The sequence below is a fragment of the Mchenga conophoros genome, linkage group LG1 (genome assembly GCF_057382185.1).
Source record: "Mchenga conophoros isolate Kocher_MC1m ecotype Shallow Benthic linkage group LG1, M_conophoros_male_GT1.1, whole genome shotgun sequence".
NCBI classification, from domain to species: Eukaryota; Metazoa; Chordata; class Actinopteri; order Cichliformes; family Cichlidae; genus Mchenga; species Mchenga conophoros.
Genome location: NC_140526.1, coordinates 23,370,695 through 23,393,587, shown reverse-complemented (window position 1 = coordinate 23,393,587; position 22,893 = coordinate 23,370,695). Strand labels below are relative to the sequence as shown.

Here is a 22,893-nt window from a genome sequence, read left to right as displayed (position 1 = left end):
AAAAAAAGCACCTTTATCTTGAAAGTTTTAATATGTGACGATCCTCGTCTGTCTGAGGCAGCAAGATGTTTTGTACTGTTAAATCTGTAGGGTAGAGGTGCTTTCTGGAGCTGAACTGAAAACAGACGGTCCAGCTAAGAGATGAATGTCCAGGAAGGTAGGACACCATCATAGCGCCAGTGTTGACACATTACTTCCCCAACTAATCACCACGGCGGCAGTTGGCCTTTTGTCACTGAGGACATGGTGCCACCTAGAGGGAGAACTTAACATTTTGTGTCTTTGCTTTTTGCTTTTTTTTTTTTTTTTAAAAGAGACTTGGATGAGTGAATCTGTGTTAAAAGGCCCAAAACATACAAATAACGTGAGAAGTAAGTAAATATGAAGCAGCATTAAGAAATCTTTTATTTAGTTCTTGCAATAGCAATCAAGTCTATATTTTTTTTAAAAGTTACAATTATTTTAAAAACATATTTTTTAGAAAAAAGGTTTAATTACAGGCAAACATCCAATGAAACTCAAATACACAGATGATTAAGGAATGTGGATGTCTAAAATAAAAAAAGTTCAAACAAAGATAAACACATTGTGAGCTTGAGAAACTGCACAAATCTAAACATGACTTTACACCAGACACATTATTGCAGAGTATCAAAAAAAACCTTTTCCTGAAAGAGTGTTTCACAATGAAGTATATATGGAAGTAATGATGTACATCCAAAAGATGGTGCGCTGACAAAAATATCTGCGCTGCAATTTCTTACAGCTCAAAATAAAGCTGCTGAAGCACAAATTGCAGCAGCAGGAAGCGGTGAAAGCGAGTGAATTGATAAAATTGTTGCCATTTATTTGCCTCCTAACGCACTGTGGCATACGCAGAGTTAAGTAAGCTTGTAATCACAGTCAGTTGCGTACTTCACACAGCTATAAGAACAGTCACATCTGTGTATAAGGAGAAAAGGTTGGATTGTATTTTAACTTGAGGTAAAATGGACGTCAGCTGTGTTGAATCACTGACCTTGAACACTTTGCTCTGATTAGGTGAGAGTTCCCGCTGCCACCTGAAGCCGGAGGCAGTTACTTCTTGCCACGATAATGGGCTCCGACCACCATGTAACTGTCAGGTGAGATGTTCAAGTTGGGTGGCTTTGGTTTGTCCTTACAGAGCCTGACCTCAGATTTACCTGCCAGCACTGCTCCTCCTTCTCCTCCTCTGCAGGGGTCATGTTTCTTCAGGTAACTCATAAAGGTCTCCCATCCTCCACCCACTCGTACCATCACGTGACGCTCATTCAGCATCTGCAAAGGTGACATGGGAGGGAATGCTGGGTAATAAACTTTCCATATAGTTTCTGGCTGATGCATTTCCAGGATGTTTTTGAACTCTCAAATATATGTTAAGCAGTGCTTCACACACACACACACACACACACACACATAATCACATACACGTGAGTGTGTGTAGCACTGGCTATGAAAGGCAAATGATGTCTTGGAAAGCTTTGTCAAAATCTCATTAAGCCAAATGAAACAGCTCCTCGTGGAACCAGCTGAGCACGCACACACACACACACACACACACACACACACACACACACACACACACACACACACACACACCGTGACGCACAATGGCGCACCCGCACAGATCTGAAGCACAAGCCACCTAGCAGAACTATTTTAAATGATAATAATTGCAGCGTTACCAGTCTGTCTGTTAACAGTAGTTACAGTGAGGTCAGTCGTGTCTGAATCAACAAATCGTACACAGACAGCCGTCCTTACAGCTGAAAACCAACTGCTGCCATGGCAACTAATGCCACAATATAGAGCCTTGGAGAAAAAAAAGCAATGGAAGGAGAAATTGAGATGAGTTCAGCTCAGTCCCTCAACTCCCAGCAGACATTAACATTCCCAAGAGGCCCTGCAAAGCCATCCGTTGTTCTGTCAGCGCCAGCAACCCCCCCACCCACCCCCTGCCTTATCAGCAATAAAGCCTTCATTACAGGGCCATTAAGAATGCGATAATACAAGCACATCTCCTCGCTTTATGTATGGAAGTGTGTGTGTGTCACGTGTATGGGATGAAAAAGAAATCAATGGTACAAGCACAGACACACGCACACACGCAGGCGGGAGACACGGGCGGCTTTAGAGGAAACTCCAGACGTGGTGCGTCTCAGCTGTTATCCTGCAGATTAAACTGTTGAGGTTGACAGGGGTCAAGTCTGACATCCTGAATAAACCACTCTCCTGTCACACTTCCAGGAAATATCAGTGTGACTGGTTATCATTCTCAAAACATCAGTCACAATACAAATTTTAAAAAAAACCTGTCTAAACACAGTTGTTTTTTTCTTTGTCTTCATTTACTGTCACTGGCAAACCTCGTGTTTCAGTCCAGATTCTTAACAATGGACTGTCTAAGCTTAAACGTATTAAATAAAGTGAAAGATAAACTTAGATTTGTTATTTGATGTAGACTATAAATAGCTTCTGCAGTCTACTATTTTCTGGGTGTAATTTTTCAAACATGGACTAATGTTGTCAAATAAGAGACCAACTTAATCATCTAAGAAGAAAATACAAAAAATGAAACAAGTCAGCATCTTTCTGAAGGAGATGATCTACCAAAGCCCTCTTTGTTATTTCAGGCTCCTTTATTTCTGTCTCTGTAACCCCCGCCCTCCTCCCCCTCCCTGCTATGTCTGCAGCCCATAAACTAACGTCTGGATTCCCTTGTGTCCTCCATCGATTCCCTCTCTCCCCCTCTCCTCCTGAAAGATGCATTAGTGTACTCAGGGAAAAGGAGTCCTCTATACACATGCCAGTAGGAGGCAGGCTTTAGCCACAAGCGCTGATTTTGATGCTGTGAGCGCGCTCAGTTCTTAAATTTGACAGCAAACACACAAATTGATGAGCCATACCGGTTCTAATGCCATTAATCTGTTTCGCCTGTTGTACTCGGTTTCCCCTTTACTAGAGATCTCACATCAGCGAGACCTCCTTATTGAATACAGGGTGTATGTCTAGGTGCAGACAGTATAACAGAAACCCTATAAGACAGCACATTGATTAGACCATTGCAGATTCTGAATGGCACTAAAAGGTCAAATTGAGATATCTTGCTAAAAATAACTCCTCATTCGCCAGAAGATAAAGCTTAGTGACTTTAGTTATCCCCAAATCCACTACAGTAAAGATGTTCATCAGATTGGACACACGTTCATGATTTGGAGGACAGTTGTGGTGATGAAGATTTGCATAATCTTAAATTTACCTCTACAAAGCTAACGTCGCTCACATAAGCCTCAGCTACATTGTAATGTTTACTAAATCTGAGCTTACTAACAGGTAAAACGATGACAACAAAGGCAGTAGATTTGGTCCGAGTACAGGTTTCATAAATATTTCACACATTCCTTGTTCATCATTTCTTCACGTTCCACTGTTATGTCAAAGGTCGGCTATAGAACAAAGACCACATGGCTTCTGTTGAGTCAACGTCTTTCTCGAGAGCACTTGAGAAAGGAAGATGAAGAAGTGTTTCTATGAAAACGATTTTAATCAGCTATATGTGATCATGAAAAAAAAGAGTGCTTTTTAGGTTCATCACTATATTAGCATGATGTGTCTTAATATTGTGAGGTGCTATAAATCTCTTTTCCTTCCATCAGCACAGCCAGACGGGGTCTCTGCTACAAAGCTGAACGAGAGCCTAATTGGGCAGAGAGAAGAAAGAGAAGCCTTCCTCTTTTTTAACACCAAAGAATAGCAAAGCACTCCAGGGCCAGCGTGATTGAATAGAGTCCAAAGGGAATAGAGAGAGAAGGGGAGAGAGAGGCGGGGTAGAAAGTTTACACGTGAGGAGGGGCGGTCATGCTCAGCCGCTCATTAACAAGCTGTCTGATTAAACCCATCGCTAATGACTTTGTCTTTGTAATCAATAGTATCTGCTCTTTAAAAAGGTCTGTACACACTGAAGGGTACACTCCCCTAGGAGCGACACGGGGGTTATCACGGTATATGGAAATGGAGGTTTATGGTGTGTTTCCCCACTCACGTGTAGGCAGCTGTGGGTTTCAAGGTAATGGATGGCTTACTGATCACTCTATTCAAACAGCTCATGTTTGTCTGCTTTTCAGCAACCGGGAAAAAAGGAAGCAGTGCAATTTATCTACAAACTAATAATTAGGGATGAAGACGTGATGCAGGTTCAAGGACAGATGTTATATCTGAAAGACTGCATAAAGAATGTGAGCACACAAGGCAGTTTTGATAGCATAGAAAAGCTTTAATCTTGCTTATGCATATGCATTTAGCCAGCCCATGATTTGGCTATCATGCATCTGTACTTCCTCAGGTTTCTAAGAAGTGGTGTTCCAACATATGTTATATCTGTTATGATATGACAGATATGATTCTCTAAATAGGAAGTAAGAAATATGCATTCTGACACTAATGTCATAATGTAGCTGTTGCAACAGAACTTATGCATCTAATAAATTTCATCTCCTGAACAAACACTGTGATCCAACCTGTGAGAAACCTTATCAAGATCTCACCTTTTAGATTCCCAGTGATTATTTTTATGTTAAAATGATATATCGTGTACTCAGAACATACAGCAAGCATCAAGGTCACATTTTCAGTTTTTATAGATGGAGGGATGTATGAAAGACACTGAAGTACATCTTTGTATTCAAAACCGTACCCACATACATGCACTCCCGAGTGGGCTGCCATTTAAAATGCGCACCAGGGTCATATCTTTGCAGAATCACCCTGAAAGAAACATGTTTATTTTTCTTCCAGGTTTGAACTCTTCACTGAAGGTCTATGTACTGAATACAATCATTGTGAGCCCATTCGTATCCTGACCACTGGTTGCCAAGCAACCCTGCCTCCCCATCCTTGAGCCTTCATAACACATGCATACAGATGGAGGATGTTTCAGGGAGGCTGAAAGACATCAGGGTCTCCATCCCAAGTGATGCAAATCAGTCCCTCTGACACATTGCACTTGTTGCTGACTCAACTCTTGATTAAACGTTCACACCTCATATGTGATTATGTGTTATCTGTGACAAATGCTCCCATTAGGTGTGGTTTATTATTTGTCTTTTGGTATCACAAAGCCTCCTGTCCTATTAGCAAACATACTTTAATATTTTATTTAAAAAAACAACAAGTTAAAAGCATTGTCATCAAACTAATGCAATGTAAACCGAACTTCTATTAAAAATATATATTTACATACTACTTATTTGTTTATTATGTTTTTATACCCTTACCAGCCACTTTATTAGGTCCAGCTATTCACCTGCTCACTAATACATATCAGCCAATCAAATGGCAGAAACTCAGTGTATTTAGGAATGTAGACTTGGTCAAGACAGCCTACTGAGTTCACACTGAGCAGCAGAATGAGATAGAAAGGTGATTTAAGTGATTTTGAAGGTGGTGTTGTTGTTGGTGCTAGACTGGGTGCTCTGGGTGTTTCAGGAACTGTTGATTTACTAGAATTTTCCCACACAATCTTTACAGAGAAGACAAAATATTCAGAGACCAGCAGTTCTCTGGGTGAAAGTCAGAGAAGTCTTGTTAATGTTAGAGCTCAGAGGAGAATGACCAGACTTTGACCTGAAAGGAATGCAGCAGTAACTCAAACAGCCACTTGTTACAACCAAGGTATGCAGAAGAACATCTCTGAACAAGCAACACAATGAACCTTGAAGCAGATGAGGTACAGAAGTGGAACTACATAGGGTACCACGGCACTGCTATGTGGTCAGCCAAGAACAGGAAATTGCGGCTATATTTTGCACAAGGTCACCAAAAACCACTGTCCTCAAATGGCCTCCATAGCCACTGGATCTCAATCCATTGAGATGTCGTGGAACAGGAGATTCATATCATGGATCTGATAAATCTGCAGCAACTGCATGAAGCTATCGCGTCAATTTGGACCACAATTTTTCAGGAATGTTTCCAGCACCTTGTTAAATCTATATCATGAATAATTAATATAACTGTGGAGGCTAAAGGGGGTCCAACTCAGTACTGGCAAAGTGTACATAACAAAGGGTCAGAGAGTGTATTTACTGCTTCTATTATGTTGGCTAAATTATCTAAAGAGTTGTATGGAGGATCTCAAAGTTACTGCAAAATACAAGTAATTTTTAGGAGAAAGGGATAACGGAAACATACTTACTCGTATATAAAGAACTTTGTCCCCAACACGGTAACAGCCCTTTGGTTGTTTCTCAACCAGGAAGGTGATGGGACAACTGCAGGGTGGATTTTCAATAATGTTTCTTACCTATTACAGATTCCACAGAGAAAACAAACTCAAAAAGAGTGTATTTTAAACAGTGTACCACTGAGATTAATTTCACTGGAAACAAAATACGCACAAAGTCATCCAAAATGTTGGTGCAGGAGCTCCTCCTGATGGTTGACCTGTTTGATGAGCGAGGAGTCAAGGCTGCAGGTGGGGAATTAGTGGGAGGTGTAGCTGTCGCACGGCGGGCGTTTATTGCGGTAAGGCAGACTTTGGTGGTGGATTCCAGGGTTTGGCCTGGTGAAGGCGCTGACAGCGGAGTTGAGGCAGATGTGTTAGTGGTGCAGGATGAAGGGAACAAAGGTGTTTGTGTCGAGACTGTGGTTGTATAAGGAGTACAGGATGAGAGGGGGGACTGAGGAGGGGATGAAAACATAGTTACTGGGTTTGTTGTGGCTGATGGAAGATCAGAGGCAAGCGAAGCAGCGAGGGGTTCAGATGGACTGGTTGCCCTTGGAGTGAGGGGAGCGGGTGCAGGGAGAGGGGGAGAAGGGGCAGGTGGTAGGGATGGCTGGGATGGTGAATACAATGAGAGAGGAGGAAAAATGAAAATAGGGGATGATGGAGATAAGCTCCCTGCCTCCTCCCTCTGCATCTCGCTCTCCAACTTAACCAACCCCGGTGGCTCCACGCCGTACCTGAAAGTGAAATTTAACAAAAAAATTTGCATTTGCACAAACAAATCAACACAGGAGAGAGAACATAGTGATTTTCACATCAAGGTGCTTAAACTCTTGGAGATACTTCAGCAGTTATCACTTAGTTTTTTTTTTAAAGTGAGCACCTAATGCAGCTAGAAATGAAAACTTAAGAGGTGAAAAGTAATGAATGAGTTGCTATAGCAGTGAAAATCATCATGAAGGATAAACAGAAAATGAGATGACAAGAAAATTAAATATAGAAAAGAAAATTAAACAGGAAAACATGCAGCTATTGGCAGTAGAATGAAAACAATGATATAAAAAGAATACATTTCATTTAAGTGTAATGCAATCACAGTTTTATTTTTGGAGCTGCTCTGTGGATGGACAGTTGGTTATTCCTAGTTACCTGGCTGCAATCCGTCCCAGCTCCATCAGGCACAGGCACACCTCCCGAGGCTGCTTGTGGAGGACTTCAGGCAGCACATGCGTGACGTACAGACAAAGAGGATACAGGGGTACAAATAAAAAAAGGTCACTTATCTGAAAGGAAAGATCTTTCCAGAGATAAGCTTCTGTTTTTGTAAAAAAAAGAAAAAAGAAAAAAAAAAGCGGGGCCTGCAGCCTGAACATAGAGGATATGTTTCAGGAGGTATTCTGTCTCTATTGTGCATCTCTCTCTTTGAACCAGGAATTCCTCAGGGCCCTGGATGTGCTGCTGATGGCATGAAGGCATGAAGTCATCAACAAGTAAGCCACTTCAGTCCATTATGGTTTATGAAATAAAAATAACTCAGTTTGTGTCAGAAAACATTATTATTAATTTGTTATTTGTCAAGATGACAAACGTTTGAGTCCAAAGACATCACATTAGCCACAGCATTCACTTATGGCAAAAAAAAAAAAGTTATACAATCAGCAAACAGCTGCGTTTCTATTGACTCATCTGTTTTGACAAAAGAAAGAAGTTTATATCATCCCCCCTTTGTGTCACTGATGAAGTAAACTTAAGTCTGTCAAATTGTGGTAACTGTATTTTCCCACTTCCTTCAATTAATCAAGTGAAGTGGGTAACTTTGCCTGCAGGGGAGACTCATTGTTGCTGGTGGGGATTAGCCTGTACATTATCATTCCTACGCATCTGCCACCTTGCAGAGACATGCCCATCTAAGAAGTGCAAAATGTTCTTTCTTAGACTTACTTACTGCATTTAACTTGATTAAAACCGGTACTTCAATTGGACTTGACTGGGGTGAGATGTGAGATATGTATACTTCACTTTTTCTGAGTCACAAACATTGTATCACCGACTCACTGGACTGTTAATGTTTTATTTGAAACAATTGGTAGTAGTTTTGCAACTGTTACTATAGTATTGTGCAAATGTTTATAGTCACCTATCATGGGAAAACATACACGGCAACACAGTATATAAGGGCAAAAAAGGATTTGGACTTGTTTGAAAGTCAATATTTGGTATGACCACTTCAATACAGCCTGAACTCTCTCAAGCAAGCTTTTTTGTAATTTCTTTAGGTCGTCTTCATGAATAGTTCTCCTGGCTTCTTGAAGGAAATTCAAAGCTCTTCTTTGGATGATAGAAGCTTTTTGTTCAGTTCTCTGTCAAGCTGATCAAACGCTGCTTCAATAATGTTGACGTCTGGGCTCTGAGGAGGCCAGTCCATGGCTGACAGTGTTCCACTGTGTGCACCTGTATTGAGGTATGCTTTTACTGCACTGGCAGTGTGTTTTGGATCACTACCGAAAAATGAAGCCATTGCCAGTCAGACACCTTTTCAGTGCATAGTGGATGGATGATTTGACTTTTTTGTGGTTATAATTCTATCAATTTTGACAAGATCTCTGACATGGCTGGCTAAAATGAAGCCTCAAAGTATCACTGGGCCTCCATCATGTCTCAGTGTCGTAACTCTCTCTCAAATGCTAAATATTTCAAATTTGGATTTGTTATTCCGTAGGACCTGTTATACTTGATTTTCAGTCCCGTTCTTGTGTAATTTGGCATGCATCAGCCTTTTCCTTCTGTTTCCCTTTCTTAAGAATGACTTCAGTGAACAGTAGATGGAACTAAAGGTCCAGATGTATCTCTTAGGTCCTGTGTCAGATCAAGGTCAGGACATGACTTTCAGATACTGTTCATCTGCTGTACAGTTTTGTTTTTTTAGGCCTACCGCTTCTTCTTTTGTTCTCCAATTGTCCAGTTTCTTTAAGGACACACTGCGCACCATGCTGAGATACAACATGTTCATGTTAATCAGTAATGTGCTGTAAGTGCTGTGAGGCATGATTCACTTGAGCCTTGTATTGTTAAAAGAAACAAAGGTCTGAATTTCTCTGCTTCATTAGGTCTTAACTCACCCAAATCCTCAGACTCGAAAAGGTAAGCCTCATCAACACCAATCTTTCGACACCAGTAGAGGAAGTTGGCCGTGTTGTCCCTGGCGAAAAATGATCCAGAAGTTGCATCAGCTCGCCAGTGGATCACTCTTCTTGTGAAGACCTGTGATTGATTGTTTTCAACAAGCACATTCCCAGAGAAGCAGTGGAAACATAAGCTCTCATTTCTAAGAAGCACACTGACTGGCTTTATCCCGGATCAGTGTTTCAGGGTACACAATGGATCCTGTCCAATGATCAACAATAGAAAAGCCTTCTTTAGTGAGTTTGAGCATAAACACACTGAGTGGAAGAGACAACTTCCTCTCCAATTGCATTATGCCAGCATTTGGTGTGCAAGGAGGGCATATCAGGGGTAAGATCTTTACAAAACACGACTGTAGTAAGGAGAGGCTTACTGAAAGAAAACATGAATAGACATAAAAGACATAGACAAGCACTGAATGAAATGCCAGACATTATCACTGCCAACGTCGGACCTGACCTAGTTTCTACCTGAACTCTGACTGTTCTTAAGTTAGATTTCATTTGTTTTGTTTTTATTTTGTTGTTATTAAAATGACTCACATTACGTGTTTTTACATTAGCCTTATCTTCTTTTCCGTTTGGTGTGCAAATAATTGTGCACATTACTTTGTGTTGTCACATCACCTTGCCATTGTTGTTGTGTATCATCTTGTCCTGCAGCAGCTGAGCCAGCTCACAGAGCAGAACGCCATTATCCAAACTCTCCATCAGATTATCTGCTGTGAGGTCCACTCCTGGGCAGAATTCACACATGACACACAGAAATGTCACAACTGTAACTCAGGATTGTTTGCTTTTTGCATTTTGCTTTACTCAAAAAAAGATCTTAGAAGTCGATCAAATATGTTCCTCTATTGGTTTTTCCAAGAGGATCTTATCCATTTGCTTTCATAAGAAGGATTCTTTAACAATCAGATGCACTCAGAATAATCCAATATGAAATCAGTAATTCTGGATTATACTGTAGCTGAGTGAAAGTGAACATGGGTGAACCAAAGTTTGAAATAATAATGACATGATTACATCAATTTTTTTCAGTCATTATGTTTGATTCCAAACATAATGACTCATATATTCACACATTGTAAATAGTGTTAATAATATCTTTTAATACTTTGAATTCAGATTGAGTTTTCTCTAATCCACACATTTCTTTTAAGTTGGCAACACAAAGATCTAGTAACACCTTGCTATCATGATTGACTACAACCGTCAGTTTCTTGTTGTCAGCATAAAAGGATTTGTTTGACAGCACTTATTGGATTGACTCAGAGCAATTGGAAAGTCCAAGAAACTCAGTGAAGAGCTAAAAGGATTATGGATTTACACATAATAGGAAGGTCTCTTGGAGACATTTCTAAACTACTGCATTTCAATGCATTTAAGTAAAATTTATTCAGATGTGTCACCACTCTGCCAAAACTGTCACTTTCAGATGAAAGGAAATTGGTTTGGATGTTCAGGAACACCAAGGTTCAACCCTGCAATGAACTGGGAACTGCAGGAACACCAGAATTATTTTCCACAGTGAAGCAAGTTTTACACTGAAATGGACTAAGAGAGCAAAGACCAAGAAAGAAGCATCTGCTCAGAACTGAAGCTTGTCTGACATTTGGATAAGCCAAATACCTTCTGGAACACTGTACCAGCTGTCAAGGACTGGAGGATGACTTCCAAATTCTTCAACTTCACCTCAAATCAATAGACCTCAGTCTTATTGAAAATTTGTGTAATATCGACCAAATATCAAATATTGAACCAGAATTAAGCCAGAAGCTTGTTGATGGCTGATTGAGGCGCAACTTGCATTTAACATTTATTGGGCGTGTGACTGTGTGGATTAGAAAAAAAATCCAAACTAAATTCAAGATTTTGTAGCCATGTTTTGTTTTGAAAGTATAGTATTATAGCTAGACTGAGTCCCAGCAAAATCTAAAGGTTATCTATGGATCATCCAGTTGAGTACTGCAGTGCAATACTGCAATATTTTTTTGCAATGCTTTTTATTACAGTTAGTTAAGAATTCTGCTGCAAGAAACAGGGAAAACGAGCATATTACTCTAATCCTCAGCTACTTGTTTTGGCTTCCAATCAAATACAGAATAAAAAGTATTGGTTATTGTTTAGAAATTGTTTAATAGCTTTGGGCCTAAATATATAACTTAGGTGTTTAATGGATAAAAACCTAGTAGGCCTCTAAGGTCCGCAAGATCTGATCATCATTGGCGAAAAACAGTATTATTCAATACAATTTATTACTAAATAAAAAGTTGTCTCACCCATCATGGTGTTGAGCCAGAAGGCCAGGTCTTCTTTCATGGGCAGAAGGCTGGAGTCATGGCGGTAGGGGAGCCACTGGTGGTACTCCTGGGGACAGGCCAGGCCTGGTCCAGAGTGTCTGTACCTTAGTGAGAGACAGCCATTCATCCCCAATCCAGTCAACTGCCTCGGGGTGATGGGACTGCCAAGAGTGGCTTTCGTTGCTCCAACTTCACTGTCCATGTTTCAGCACCAAATGATCTTTGATGAATCCCACTAGTCCAGAGAAACTGGATTTTAAAAGAAGACCATTTAAGACCGCACATGACTCCGGTCCTCCAATTTTTATTCATTTATTGCATCTCAATAGTAAGTAATTTCAAGCACACCTGCTCTTCATCAGTAATGTGCAGAGTAGTGTTGTCTCAAATTAGGGTATGACATTCACACAGCTGACCTCCTGACTTCCTCTGCTCCCTTTACGGATGAGTTCCATCTCACTCCTCTTCTGTCACACCAACCCTCTGCATGTCCTCCTTCACTACATCAATGAATCTTATTCTTTCTCTTTCCCTCCTGTCATATTCACCATCCTTTGTCCTATATGTACACTATCCCTCCTATAACTGTGGGCCTTAATTTTATATCTGTTACCCATGAAGAAAGTTAAAATAGATCAGACATATTCAAACTATGAATAGCAGTTAAAATAACTCATATACCTATATGCTAAATGTTGTAAAGGTGCATCTACATCTAATTAGATTATAATACATCTAAAGCCAAATACATAATTTAAAATATAATGGTTTTTCAAGGGTAATATTTGTAAGTCCTTTAAAGTGAATGTACAAAAACAACAAAACATGTTGAAACCTTCTCCCAAAGCTGCAGCACTGGTTTTCATGTGCAAACCCTGTTTTCACAACCAAACAATCCACACAATCATTAATCAAAGGGATTAAACTGACTGCAGGCAGCTTGTGTTTAATAAGATGTACAGCCACAGCCCCGAGCCAGTCTCCTGGTGCTGCTGCATGGCTCATTTGTCCTGTTCCCAGAGCAGTCACGATCGTAAAGCTCAGCACCATGCAAAGGCTTGCTCTCTCTAATCAGCTAGAATTAAGATGACAACATGTACAGTGGGTCAGTGGGTGTGCTGACTGATATATAGTAGAGATATGATTACTTCGAGCCAGTTGACTGACTTTAATGTGTTACTATAAAGTAACAAGGCAAGAAAACATTCTGGATGTTGGGGGTGTTTTTCTAAGCTACCGGTGAGATGTAAAATAAGATCTGAGCAGTCCAGCATAGGCAAAAAAATCAATTAATTTTAAGGCTTGTCAAATGGCAAAACACTTCACAGAGGGTGGAAATATTACAGTTGGAATAAGGATATGCTTCTTGTAGTTCTTTGACCCAATGCAGAACCTGATATATTGCCATTAATTAAAAGCAGAGACAAGTTTAATCTTTTTTACTACACATTCCTACAGCAACCTCAGCTGCACCAGGAAACAAGCCTCATTGATGCTTATGTGTGCGTTCTCTGAGCGTAGTCTACAAGTCACGACACAGCAGCAACAAAATTAAGCCAACGCCGAAATACCAAAAACTGCTGCTCATGTGGTGGCCATCTGAGGCTAACAGTAGGCCTGTATATTAAAGGTAGACAGTTTTACAGGATTAAAAGCCTGACAAAAAAATTGTTTTGCTCCCGGTGGCTCTTCATAACCAGTGTAGGGCGGGTGATTTTGACTGACTCAACCATCAAGACTTTACCTAGAGCTGTAGTTGATTGCTGTCTGCTAGTTTTCACTTCCACTAAAACCAGTCACACAGGAGCCAAATGAGAGATTGGTTCCCATTGTTACCTTACAAATATGCCTGCTGTGTGTTGCAGCCCATTCAAGAAGTTTGTACTCATGCTTATGATGACTGAAGCTAGGATTTTATTATTCAGCTATCTGCCAATATTAGACAAATATGTATTTCTGTGTGTTGCACCTAAATGGTTTGAGCTTGATGACAAAGATTGCTGGCATTTTAAGAATTTACCAAACCATCCGCTTGTTCACACATTTATGCTTCAGTACTATTGAAGCTTCAAAATGCAGAGTTCAAAACCAGTCAACTAGTAGGTAGGTAACGTCACATTGGCCATGTCAATCTATTATATACAGTATGTGATCCTGAGACCCTCATAAATGCTGTGGTAGCCATCCAACAAGGGAAATTGGTGTGTTGCTTAGACAACGTGTCAGATTTTTAATAATAATAATAATAATAATAATATTTTACTCTTGTTTCACACCAGACAAAAACAAAATGATATTGGCGTCCTTTGAGCTGTGCTTCTAACATAACTGATAAAAATCCTGTTTCTGGGAAATCCCACTCCCAATATTTATTACCTTTAGTAGAATAGTGAAGTAAATGCACACCTGAAGATAGATGTTAGGGACCCAGATCAGCAGGATCGCAGCTGGCTTTTTGATACCACCTGTGTTTTATCTATCAAAGTACATGTAGCTCCTCGTTGCAGATAAGCACTACAAGTTCAGGTGTAGTTTGCTGTAAAGCTGACTTCTCTTGGCAGCAAACTCTTTGTAGCATGTTCACAAAAGATGTCAGGCAAAGCTGCACTGAATTCTGGCCTTGGGTTGTGTGAGATGAATGTGGGAAACTTGTAAAAATACCACTCTGACTAGACACAGTGTAAAATATCATTTTTAAACATTTCATGCAGATGTGGGACGGAGGCAAGCTATATGTGGAGGGCACAGGCTGCCTAGTCTGATGCTGGATTACAGATTGACAGACGGGAGCCTCTGTCTCTAAGAAAACATCCAGGTGCAATATTCACACCTCTGCTACAGGAGAGCTCTGCTGGGAAGGGAAGGCAGAGGTCAACCACTGGCCCAGCTCTCAGACACTAGCAGCCTTTATATTCCTGCAGAGCTGCGTGTAAAGGCTGTAAGACACACACATCAATGCCGAATAAACAAACACACAGGTCCGTGCATGCAGCTCTGATTTACACCTTGTTTACTTTGCCCAAACTTTAATGCTTCCAAAGAGAGATGTGCTTCACTGTTATCTCACACCCTTTAATGTGTTTTCAAAATAAAAGCCTAAATCTTCACTTCTAAATGAGCTATTAGAGGAAAACTAGCAAAGTTACACACCTGACTACCTGAATTATTACGGACCTGAGCCAAAGCATTCATTTAAATGTGTCTAAGTAAGACAAGATGTTATTTATGAATGGGATTCTTGCAACCCTCGGCTCAGCTCTGCTATTAAATGAAATCAAAGCCTGGCAGCATCTGGTAAACAACTACATTCCTTTCCTACATGGCAGGCACAGCTTTGGTGTTTACTTTGGGGTTAAAACAAGTAGAAATCATTTCTTCAGCTTCCAACAAAATCTGATGCTTTCTGTGTGGCAACTATTTGAAATGACTATCAATAAAATATTGGACGGCAGTAGCGCTGCTGGCAGCATCTTACTCCATCAGTTTTGAGTCCGTCTCATTTGACTTGTTGGAAAGTAGAAGAGGTAATGTAAAACTACTGAATGAAGAAGAGGCTTCAGCTCTCACTCCACGACCTACCCTACGATGCTTCTAGACTAAATAAACTCCATATCAACACAGGATGAGAAGGTCTATCGCCTGCTGCACCTCTTTATGCTCCTTCGATAAAACACGCTCTTGCTCCAGTAAAACCCTATCAAATCAAATTCTGGTACCAAGATATACATTTTTCAATCTTCCACTGGTTCAAACAATGAGCTCCTCAGAACAGTTTCTTCATTTAGTAACTTCTGTGAGTGCTTATGTGAAAATAAGTTTCCAAAGCTGACATTTAAAGACACGTTTTCTTCTGACAGAAAAAAGGTAAGTTATGGTTAGTTATGGTTAACTACATGTAGTGGTAGTTGTTGTAAAATACACAAGCAACTCTGAAATAGTAAATTTTGATACATTTTCTATTTCTTGAAATAAATTGTTATGACCACAGCTATGATAATAATAATAATGATAATAATAATAATAACAATAATAATAATAATAATAATAATTCCACATAAATATAAAATATACTTACAAAACGCTCACAGTAACTGTAGGATTCTTCCACAGATGTCTCTTATTCACAGTCTTCTTCTTACGTGTTTTTCGTCTGGTACACACATCACTCACGACCAGATGTTCAGCGCCCTCAGGTCCACCACATGTGAGTACACTAAAGTATGTAAAGGGGGCCGTCACTTTTAAATGCCTGCAAGTTTGTGGTGTCAGCTTACAACCGCTGAAGACAGGTTAGACCGTGGGAGAAAAGAAGGAAATACATATCTGTTGTTCCCTCGTTTTTGTCGGGGATTTTTTCCCCCCTCCATATTTAAATAAATATATTTAAACAGGATATCTTAATTAAATTACATTTTTCTCCTTCTCCTGCTGTTAATAGAAAGTAAACTTGGTTCCCATAGCAACACATTTACAATTACAGTCGAATAGCTACTGAATATTAAAAATGTTTAAAACAAAGATCCTTTAAAAAAAATCTAGTTTGCATGACTGTTTGCAGTGTTTTAATATAACAAAAACTTTTTAAAAAATGACACTATGGGTAAGGAATCATGAAGTTGCCATCTACATTTAGATGGTTCTTTCAATGCCTCAGAGTTTGGAGTTTTGTTTTCTCTATTAGTTTTAATTATGTGTGCTTGCAGATATGGATGCTTAAAACAATCAGTGAAATTAAGGAATTTTAAAAAATGTCTTGAGTGGAGATTACAGACTGCTCTGTAGTTTGAGGACAGTCTTACGTTTGCTTATGACTGGTCTGATGCAATTTGGCTAAATGGTTAGCTGTCCTAGTTTTAGGCACCCCTACAGTATAAAATATGGATGTATCTTCCAGGTATGTTAAATGTGGAGCCATGTGAGGAAGTGACTTGAATCTGTAGTGTTTTTAATGTCCCCTGTGTTTGCAAAAAGGCTTCCATAAGTCCATGGATAAGTCTTCTCATCTCAGAAAATACTTTCCTGTTGACTTTATGGACTCAGTCACTCATTTTTGGTCATATTCACAACAAAAATGTGTAATTTTGTAAATTTTGGTCATGCTGTGTTTCAGAAAAGGATCATGTATGTTCATTGGCTAACTAATTAAAGATTAATTAATTAAATTATTTATTCTTATTAGGCATCCAAACACAACTAGCAGCAATGGAGCAACCAGGGAACATAAAATCTCAATGATACTTAGATACTAATAAGATAAAAATATCTTAGTAGTTTCATGGAGGTGATACCAAGGGGCGTAAAGAATACCTCTGACTGGCATATGAGGGTAAAGTTTTTGCCTATGCAATCACTCTGCAAGCAATCAACTGTTTGTTGTTAAAGACATACAGTGTTGGGGAGTAATGGAATACATGTACCGGCATTACGTATTTAAAATACAAAATATGAGTAACTGTAACCACTTAAGTACCGTAGGTGATAATTAGAATACAGTTACTTTGTTTTTTTGGTTTTTTTTGTTTGTTTGGTTTTTTTTGTTGTTTTTTCTTTGCCTGTCCCGTTTGCCTCTTTTGCCATCAGAATTGTTGTCTAAAGGCAAAGAAAGATGCCCAACGGATTTACTTTACCAAATTGACCGTCCCAGCCTTGCCGTAATGGTCCATTTGATTCACCTTTTGTTGTTTATTTTATTTTCACTTACTGAATACGGGACAGACTTGACTGGGGGAAAGAAGGGGAGAAAGAAAGAGGGAAAGAGAAACAGCTGAGAAGAGGGACGGGGGAGAAGGGCAAAAGACAAAAACCAACAGAACGGGCAGAGAAAAAAAACAAAAAAACAAAACAAAACTGTATGTTAAAGACATACAGTGTTGGGGAGTAACGGCATTACGTATTTAAAATACAAAATATGAGTAATTGTAACCGCTTAAGTAGGTGATAATTAGAATACAGTTACTTTGTTGAAATAAATGGATTCCAGGGTGGTCTCTTCCTGTTTCATATGTTAGGCTATCCCTTCTCTATTTTGGTAATTCCACACATTGCCGGAAACCCAAACAAAACACGGAATAAGAAGCGCTAATGTAAGCATCCTGTTAATATTGGTGGTGTCAGTTACACAATGGACCCGGAGCCAGCACAACAGAGCCAGCAGTGCACGGGCAGGAATGCATTTCTTACTTGGAAATTCTGACACCACTTCACATTTAAAGAAGAATGGGATGGGTGAAATCTGATGTGCAATGTAAACTCTGTTTGCCAGCAACCAAGCTGCTCTCAGCATCAAAAGTCTCCACCTCCAACCTAAAGAAACATCTGGAAGTAAGTTCTTTTTTAAAAACTAAAGTTCGCCTACTGCAACTACCTTGTTTTAGTTGTGGTAGCTATCTGGGTTGTGTGCCACTACAGTATCTTCGATGAACTATTGCTGTTTGTTTTATTACTATTAATGAAGGCTACATTACAACCTACTAGCTACAAATAATCATGTGCAGTTTCTGAAAGCAGACAGAAAAAAAACATTACTGATACAGAAATAGTTTTATATAAGAGATTGCTGCAAAAAGTGCAGCCTTATCTAATGTCCACCCTAATCTTACTCATTTTATATTAAGATTTAAAAATCTAGTTGGTATTGCTTTCAGAACTGCACATGATTATTTGCAGCTAGCAGGTTGTTAATGCTATCTATCAAGTCTAACAGTCTGCAGTCTATGAACTAACCTCAACTAACGCCAGCTAACAATGTTAGATTGGTAGCGACTAGCCTTCATTAATAGTAATAAATCACACAGCAATAGTACATTCATGTAGTTGTAAAAAGCATGACAATATATCAAGTAATCCAAAGTAATCAGAATACGTTAGTCACATTGAGTAACGTGATGGAATACGTTACAAACTACATTTTGGGCCATTTTGTATTCTGTAATCTGTAGTGGAATACACTTTAAAAGTAACCTTCCCAACACTGTAGACATATTTGCATCTTCTTTTGCACTAAGAAAATTTCACAATTCAAGAACTTTACGCTTTGGATTTGGTAAGTGAAATTGTAGTGTTTTATTAGTCATTAAATAGCACTACTTAGCTTATATGTGTGTTTTTGCATTGCATCTTACACCTAGTTAGGAAAGCAGCTTGCTAACTAAGTTAGCTAACATTAGCTGATAAATTCATGCTTTCATTCAGATATCATGGTATCACAATGTCCACCTTTTGTACTTTTGAATGGTTTGTATATCAACAGGACTTAGGTTTTTTAAAAAATTAAAACCCAGAAATAGATGAATAAAGATGTGTACAGCACAAGTCTGAGCCACCTTTCATTTTTTTTATATTTTTCTTCCAAGGAGCCAGACTTTCTCGTGATATGTGCACATAACAAGAATATTACCAAAGAAGCAATTTTACTTTGTTACTAGAAGCCAGTTGCAAAAACAAATACTTTCCTTCCATTTCTTTAGCTGAATTTACCAAAAACCATACAATAGCATTTGACAGCCATAAAATACCATCAGCATGGTGAGTAGTGATGGGAATTCGGGCTCTTTTTAGAGAACCGGCTCTTTCGGCTCGGCTCACTAAAAAGAGCCGGCTCTTTCAGCTCCTAACCGGCCCTCAACCGGCTCTTCAGGTTGTTTTCTTGCTTTAATTAATTTATTATCAACAACAATATAAAATTATGCACAAAAGGAATTACTAATGTAAAAAAACGGTGGTTTTATTTATATATGTTTATATATAAATACATACGGTCAATGTTCCCTCTAATTTTTCATGTGTCTGAGCAAACACACAAACTCCCTGAGCGGTCCCTTGAACCACTGTGAGCAACATTAGACGTGTGCACTGTGGTCACTAGTGGTGCAACGGATCACGGTTGATCCGAAATCCGAACCGATCCCACTCCACGGTTCGGCACGCACGTGATCCGAAGATTTGAAAGAGAAAAAAAAAGTATGTGTGTGGTGCGCGTGGTGGGTCTGTCAAGCGATAGTTATGGTCAGCGCTTGCGATCCAAGTGGCGGAGCAGAGGAGTTTGCGGCATTTAAGCAGCCCTTTGCTGCCCAATCCGACCGGGCTAAAGCTATTACAAAAGCTACTGGGGTGTTTAGCTGCAGACGGGAGGCCGTACTCCGTTGTGCAAAACAAGGGGTTTAAACTGTGATAAACGTGCATGAGCCACGCTATGATATCTCGTTGCGTGTCCACTTCAGTGTGACAAGATCGTTCCAAGCATGTATGAGCAGGAAAAGTTTAAAGTTATGGGTGAACTGTCCCAGGCATCTTCTGTTGCCCTAACTACAAATGGGTGGACCTCCAGGGCAACGGAAAGCCACGTGACTGTGACCGCTCGTTATATCACAGTGGAGTGGTAGATACAAAGCCCTGTACTGCCCTATAGATTACATTAGATTAGATGAAACTTTATTTATCCCTCGGGTGGGTTTCCAGTAGCACAGCACCGACAGAAGTGTACCATATATACACATATATAAATACAGAGTATACAAAAGGGATAAATAGGAATAAGAATACAAGGGAACCGCACATTTCTAGTATTGTGAGTCTATTACACCGTTGGATATTAACAAAAACTATTCCACAGTGAAAAGGCACTACAGCTTACTTGTTCCCCCCTCCTTTGTCCCCGTTTCCCCTCCCTCTCCCCTCCAGCCAGGAGTTAAACAGTTTAATGGCGTGTGGGACAAAGGACTTTTTAAGTCTGGTGGTCCTTGACTTTGGGAGAAGCAATCTCTCACTGAACAGGCTCCTCTGGTTGTTTATGGCCGTGTGCAGAGGATGCAGAGGATGCCCAGAATGGTCCATAATGCTGGGCACGTACAAACTTCAAAACACAAACTGCAATTACCTTGTTTCACTTTCGTTGTGTTTTGGAGTTTGTATTTGTTTTGGAGGTTTCATGTGTTTTGGAATTTAAATGTGTTTTGGAGATTCAGAAATCAGAAAGGGTTCTATTGCCAAATGTTGAGCAGGTTTACAACATTGGGAAATTGCTGCGGTACTTAGTGCAAAACACACTGTAATACAACAGTTAAATAAACATAAAAATTAAAATTAAAAGTGCTAAGCAGATCGATATATACATGAATGCAGTTGATGATCAGTGCAAAAATGGAACAGATGCAGAGAACACAGTATAGTCATATGGTTATTGTTCATGAGTCCAACAGCAGAGGGGAAGAAACTGTTCTTATGGCGAGAGGTTTTGGTCCGAATGGACCGGAGCCTCCTGTACAGGTCCTGCACAGATGGGAGTCTGCAGCCAGTCACCTTCTCAGCAAAGCGCACAACACGCTGCAGTCTCTGTTTGTCCCTGATAGTGGCTCCAGCGTACCACACGGTGATGGAAGAGGTGAGGATGGACTCGATGATTGCAGTGTAGAACTGCATCATCGTTCGTGTTGGCAGGTTGAATTCAGCTGCCTCAGGAAGTACATCCTCTGCTGGGCCTTCTTTATGACGGAGGTGATGGTGGGCTCCCACTTGAGGTCCTGGGTGATGGCGGTACGCAGGAAGTGGAATGAGTCTGAAGTGGTGATATGGGTGTCAGTCAGGATGATGGGGGGGAGTGGGGCTGTGTGCTTCCTGAAGTCCACAATAATCTCCGCTGTCTTCTGGGCATTCAGCACCAGGTTGTTGTGGCTGCACCAGGACACCAGACGTTCAACCTCTCTCCTGTATGCAGACTCATCCCCGTCCACGATGAGTCCAATAACGGTGGTGTCATCTGCAAACTTGATTAGCTGAGATGCAGCAGTTAGTGTACAGGAAGAAGAGCAGAGGAGAAAGAACACAGCCCTGGGGGGACCCGGTGCTGATGGTCCGGGAGTCTTTCCCAGCCCCACGTGCTGCTTCCTGTCTGTCAGGAAGTCAGTGATCCACCGGCATATGGGATCAGGCACATTCATCTGGGAAAGCTTGCCTTGGAGATGGTCTGGAAGGATGGTGTTGAAGGCAGTGCTGAAGTCCACAAACAGGATCCTGGCGTAGGTTCCTGGGGAGTCCAGATGCTGCAGGATGAAGTGTAGAGCCATGTTGATAGCATCGTCTACAGACCTGTTGGCTCTGTATGCAAACTGCAGGGGGTCTCGGAGGGGGGCCGTGAGGGTCTTGAGGTAGGAGAGGACCAGGTGTTCAAATTACTTCATGACCACAGATGTCAGAGCCACAGGTCTGTAGTCATTTAGTCCAGTGATCCTTGGACTAACAAAACATGTACAAACTCCGAAGCATGTACAAACTCCATGCTGTACATGCTTTGGAGTTTGTACATGTTCAGAGTTTGGACGTGCTTTGTCTCTAGGGGCCACCGTAAATATACTTTTATTTATTCACTCCACATAAAATGTAATAAATAAATTATAAAATACAAAAAGCAACTAATTACATTTCAAAAAAGCAGATGCACATTCTCTGTCATATACGCCTGGGGTGATTTTTTGGGAGAGTGTTTTCCTGCTTTTGAATTGCATACATAGGATTCACGGGATGAATAAACTTTTATCATCCGCAACTGAAAATAGTTGTGGATGATTACTATACCTTTGTAATGTGACGATGTTGTCTCTTGTTGTTGTCCCTGGCTCTCTTTCTCTCTCTTTCCCTCCCGCTCTGTACCTGTGCCCCTTCAGGGTTAAGAAGATGAACATCAGCAGTGTTTCTGCTAAGGACTCTGTAGTGGTAACACATTTTTTTCTCATTATAATATGTTAATTAACGCTGCCGAGACAGCATGGATGTTAATTACACTTCCTCAGATGATGATGTTTTGTTTTAATAGTTGTAGCTCCGGGGCGTCAATCAGTCAGGTAGGTGGCGGAGGTAGCTACAAGCTAACACCACTTTGTGTGTTTGGTGTCTGTCCGTGTGTGTGTGTGTGTGCGTGCGTGTGTGTGTGTGTGTCTCAGGTGTGGCTGCTGGTTCATTTGCAGTCTGCCCCAAGGGGGACAACCCCCTCATGTTCCTACGTCTATCAGACACTCCCCCTTCCCTCGATAAGTATACCTCCCTGCTGCCCTCCTGCTCATTTGCACTGGTTAGCATTCGCTGACCTTTGCTGTATTGAATTTTAATGTGTGTACGGTGTGCATTAGTCTCACTTCATGCTACACCCATATGAGATTAGATATAAAACCAT

The 22,893-nt window shown here is 40.4% G+C and overlaps 1 protein-coding gene across 1 annotated transcript; it reads right to left on the bottom strand.

Moving 5' to 3' along the window:
- Positions 1-923: 923 nt before the first annotated feature.
- Positions 924-15,827, bottom strand: gas2b (growth arrest-specific 2b). Its single transcript, XM_085280663.1, has 8 exons — positions 15,805-15,827; positions 11,709-11,978; positions 10,054-10,163; positions 9,364-9,505; positions 7,394-7,457; positions 6,417-6,981; positions 6,215-6,322; positions 924-1,299 (listed from the first exon to the last, which is right to left on the bottom strand). The coding sequence occupies exons 2-8, from the start codon at positions 11,929-11,931 to the stop codon at positions 1,078-1,080; spliced, it is 1,434 nt and encodes a 477-aa protein (XP_085136789.1). The 5' UTR covers positions 11,932-11,978; positions 15,805-15,827; the 3' UTR covers positions 924-1,077.
- Positions 15,828-22,893: the final 7,066 nt, after the last annotated feature.

Excerpts from the sequence above, each read along its gene's own strand:
- gas2b (XM_085280663.1), bottom strand. The coding sequence starts at position 11,931 with ATGGACAGTGAAGTTGGAGCAACGAAAGCCACTCTTGGCAGTCCCATC. Across the intron at positions 9,506-10,053 it reads TACACAACAACAATGGCAAG|GTCTTCACAAGAAGAGTGAT; the intron begins GTGATGTGACAA and ends AATCAATCACAG. Across the intron at positions 6,323-6,416 it reads CCAACATTTTGGATGACTTT|GTAAGAAACATTATTGAAAA; the intron begins GTGCGTATTTTG and ends AATCTGTAATAG.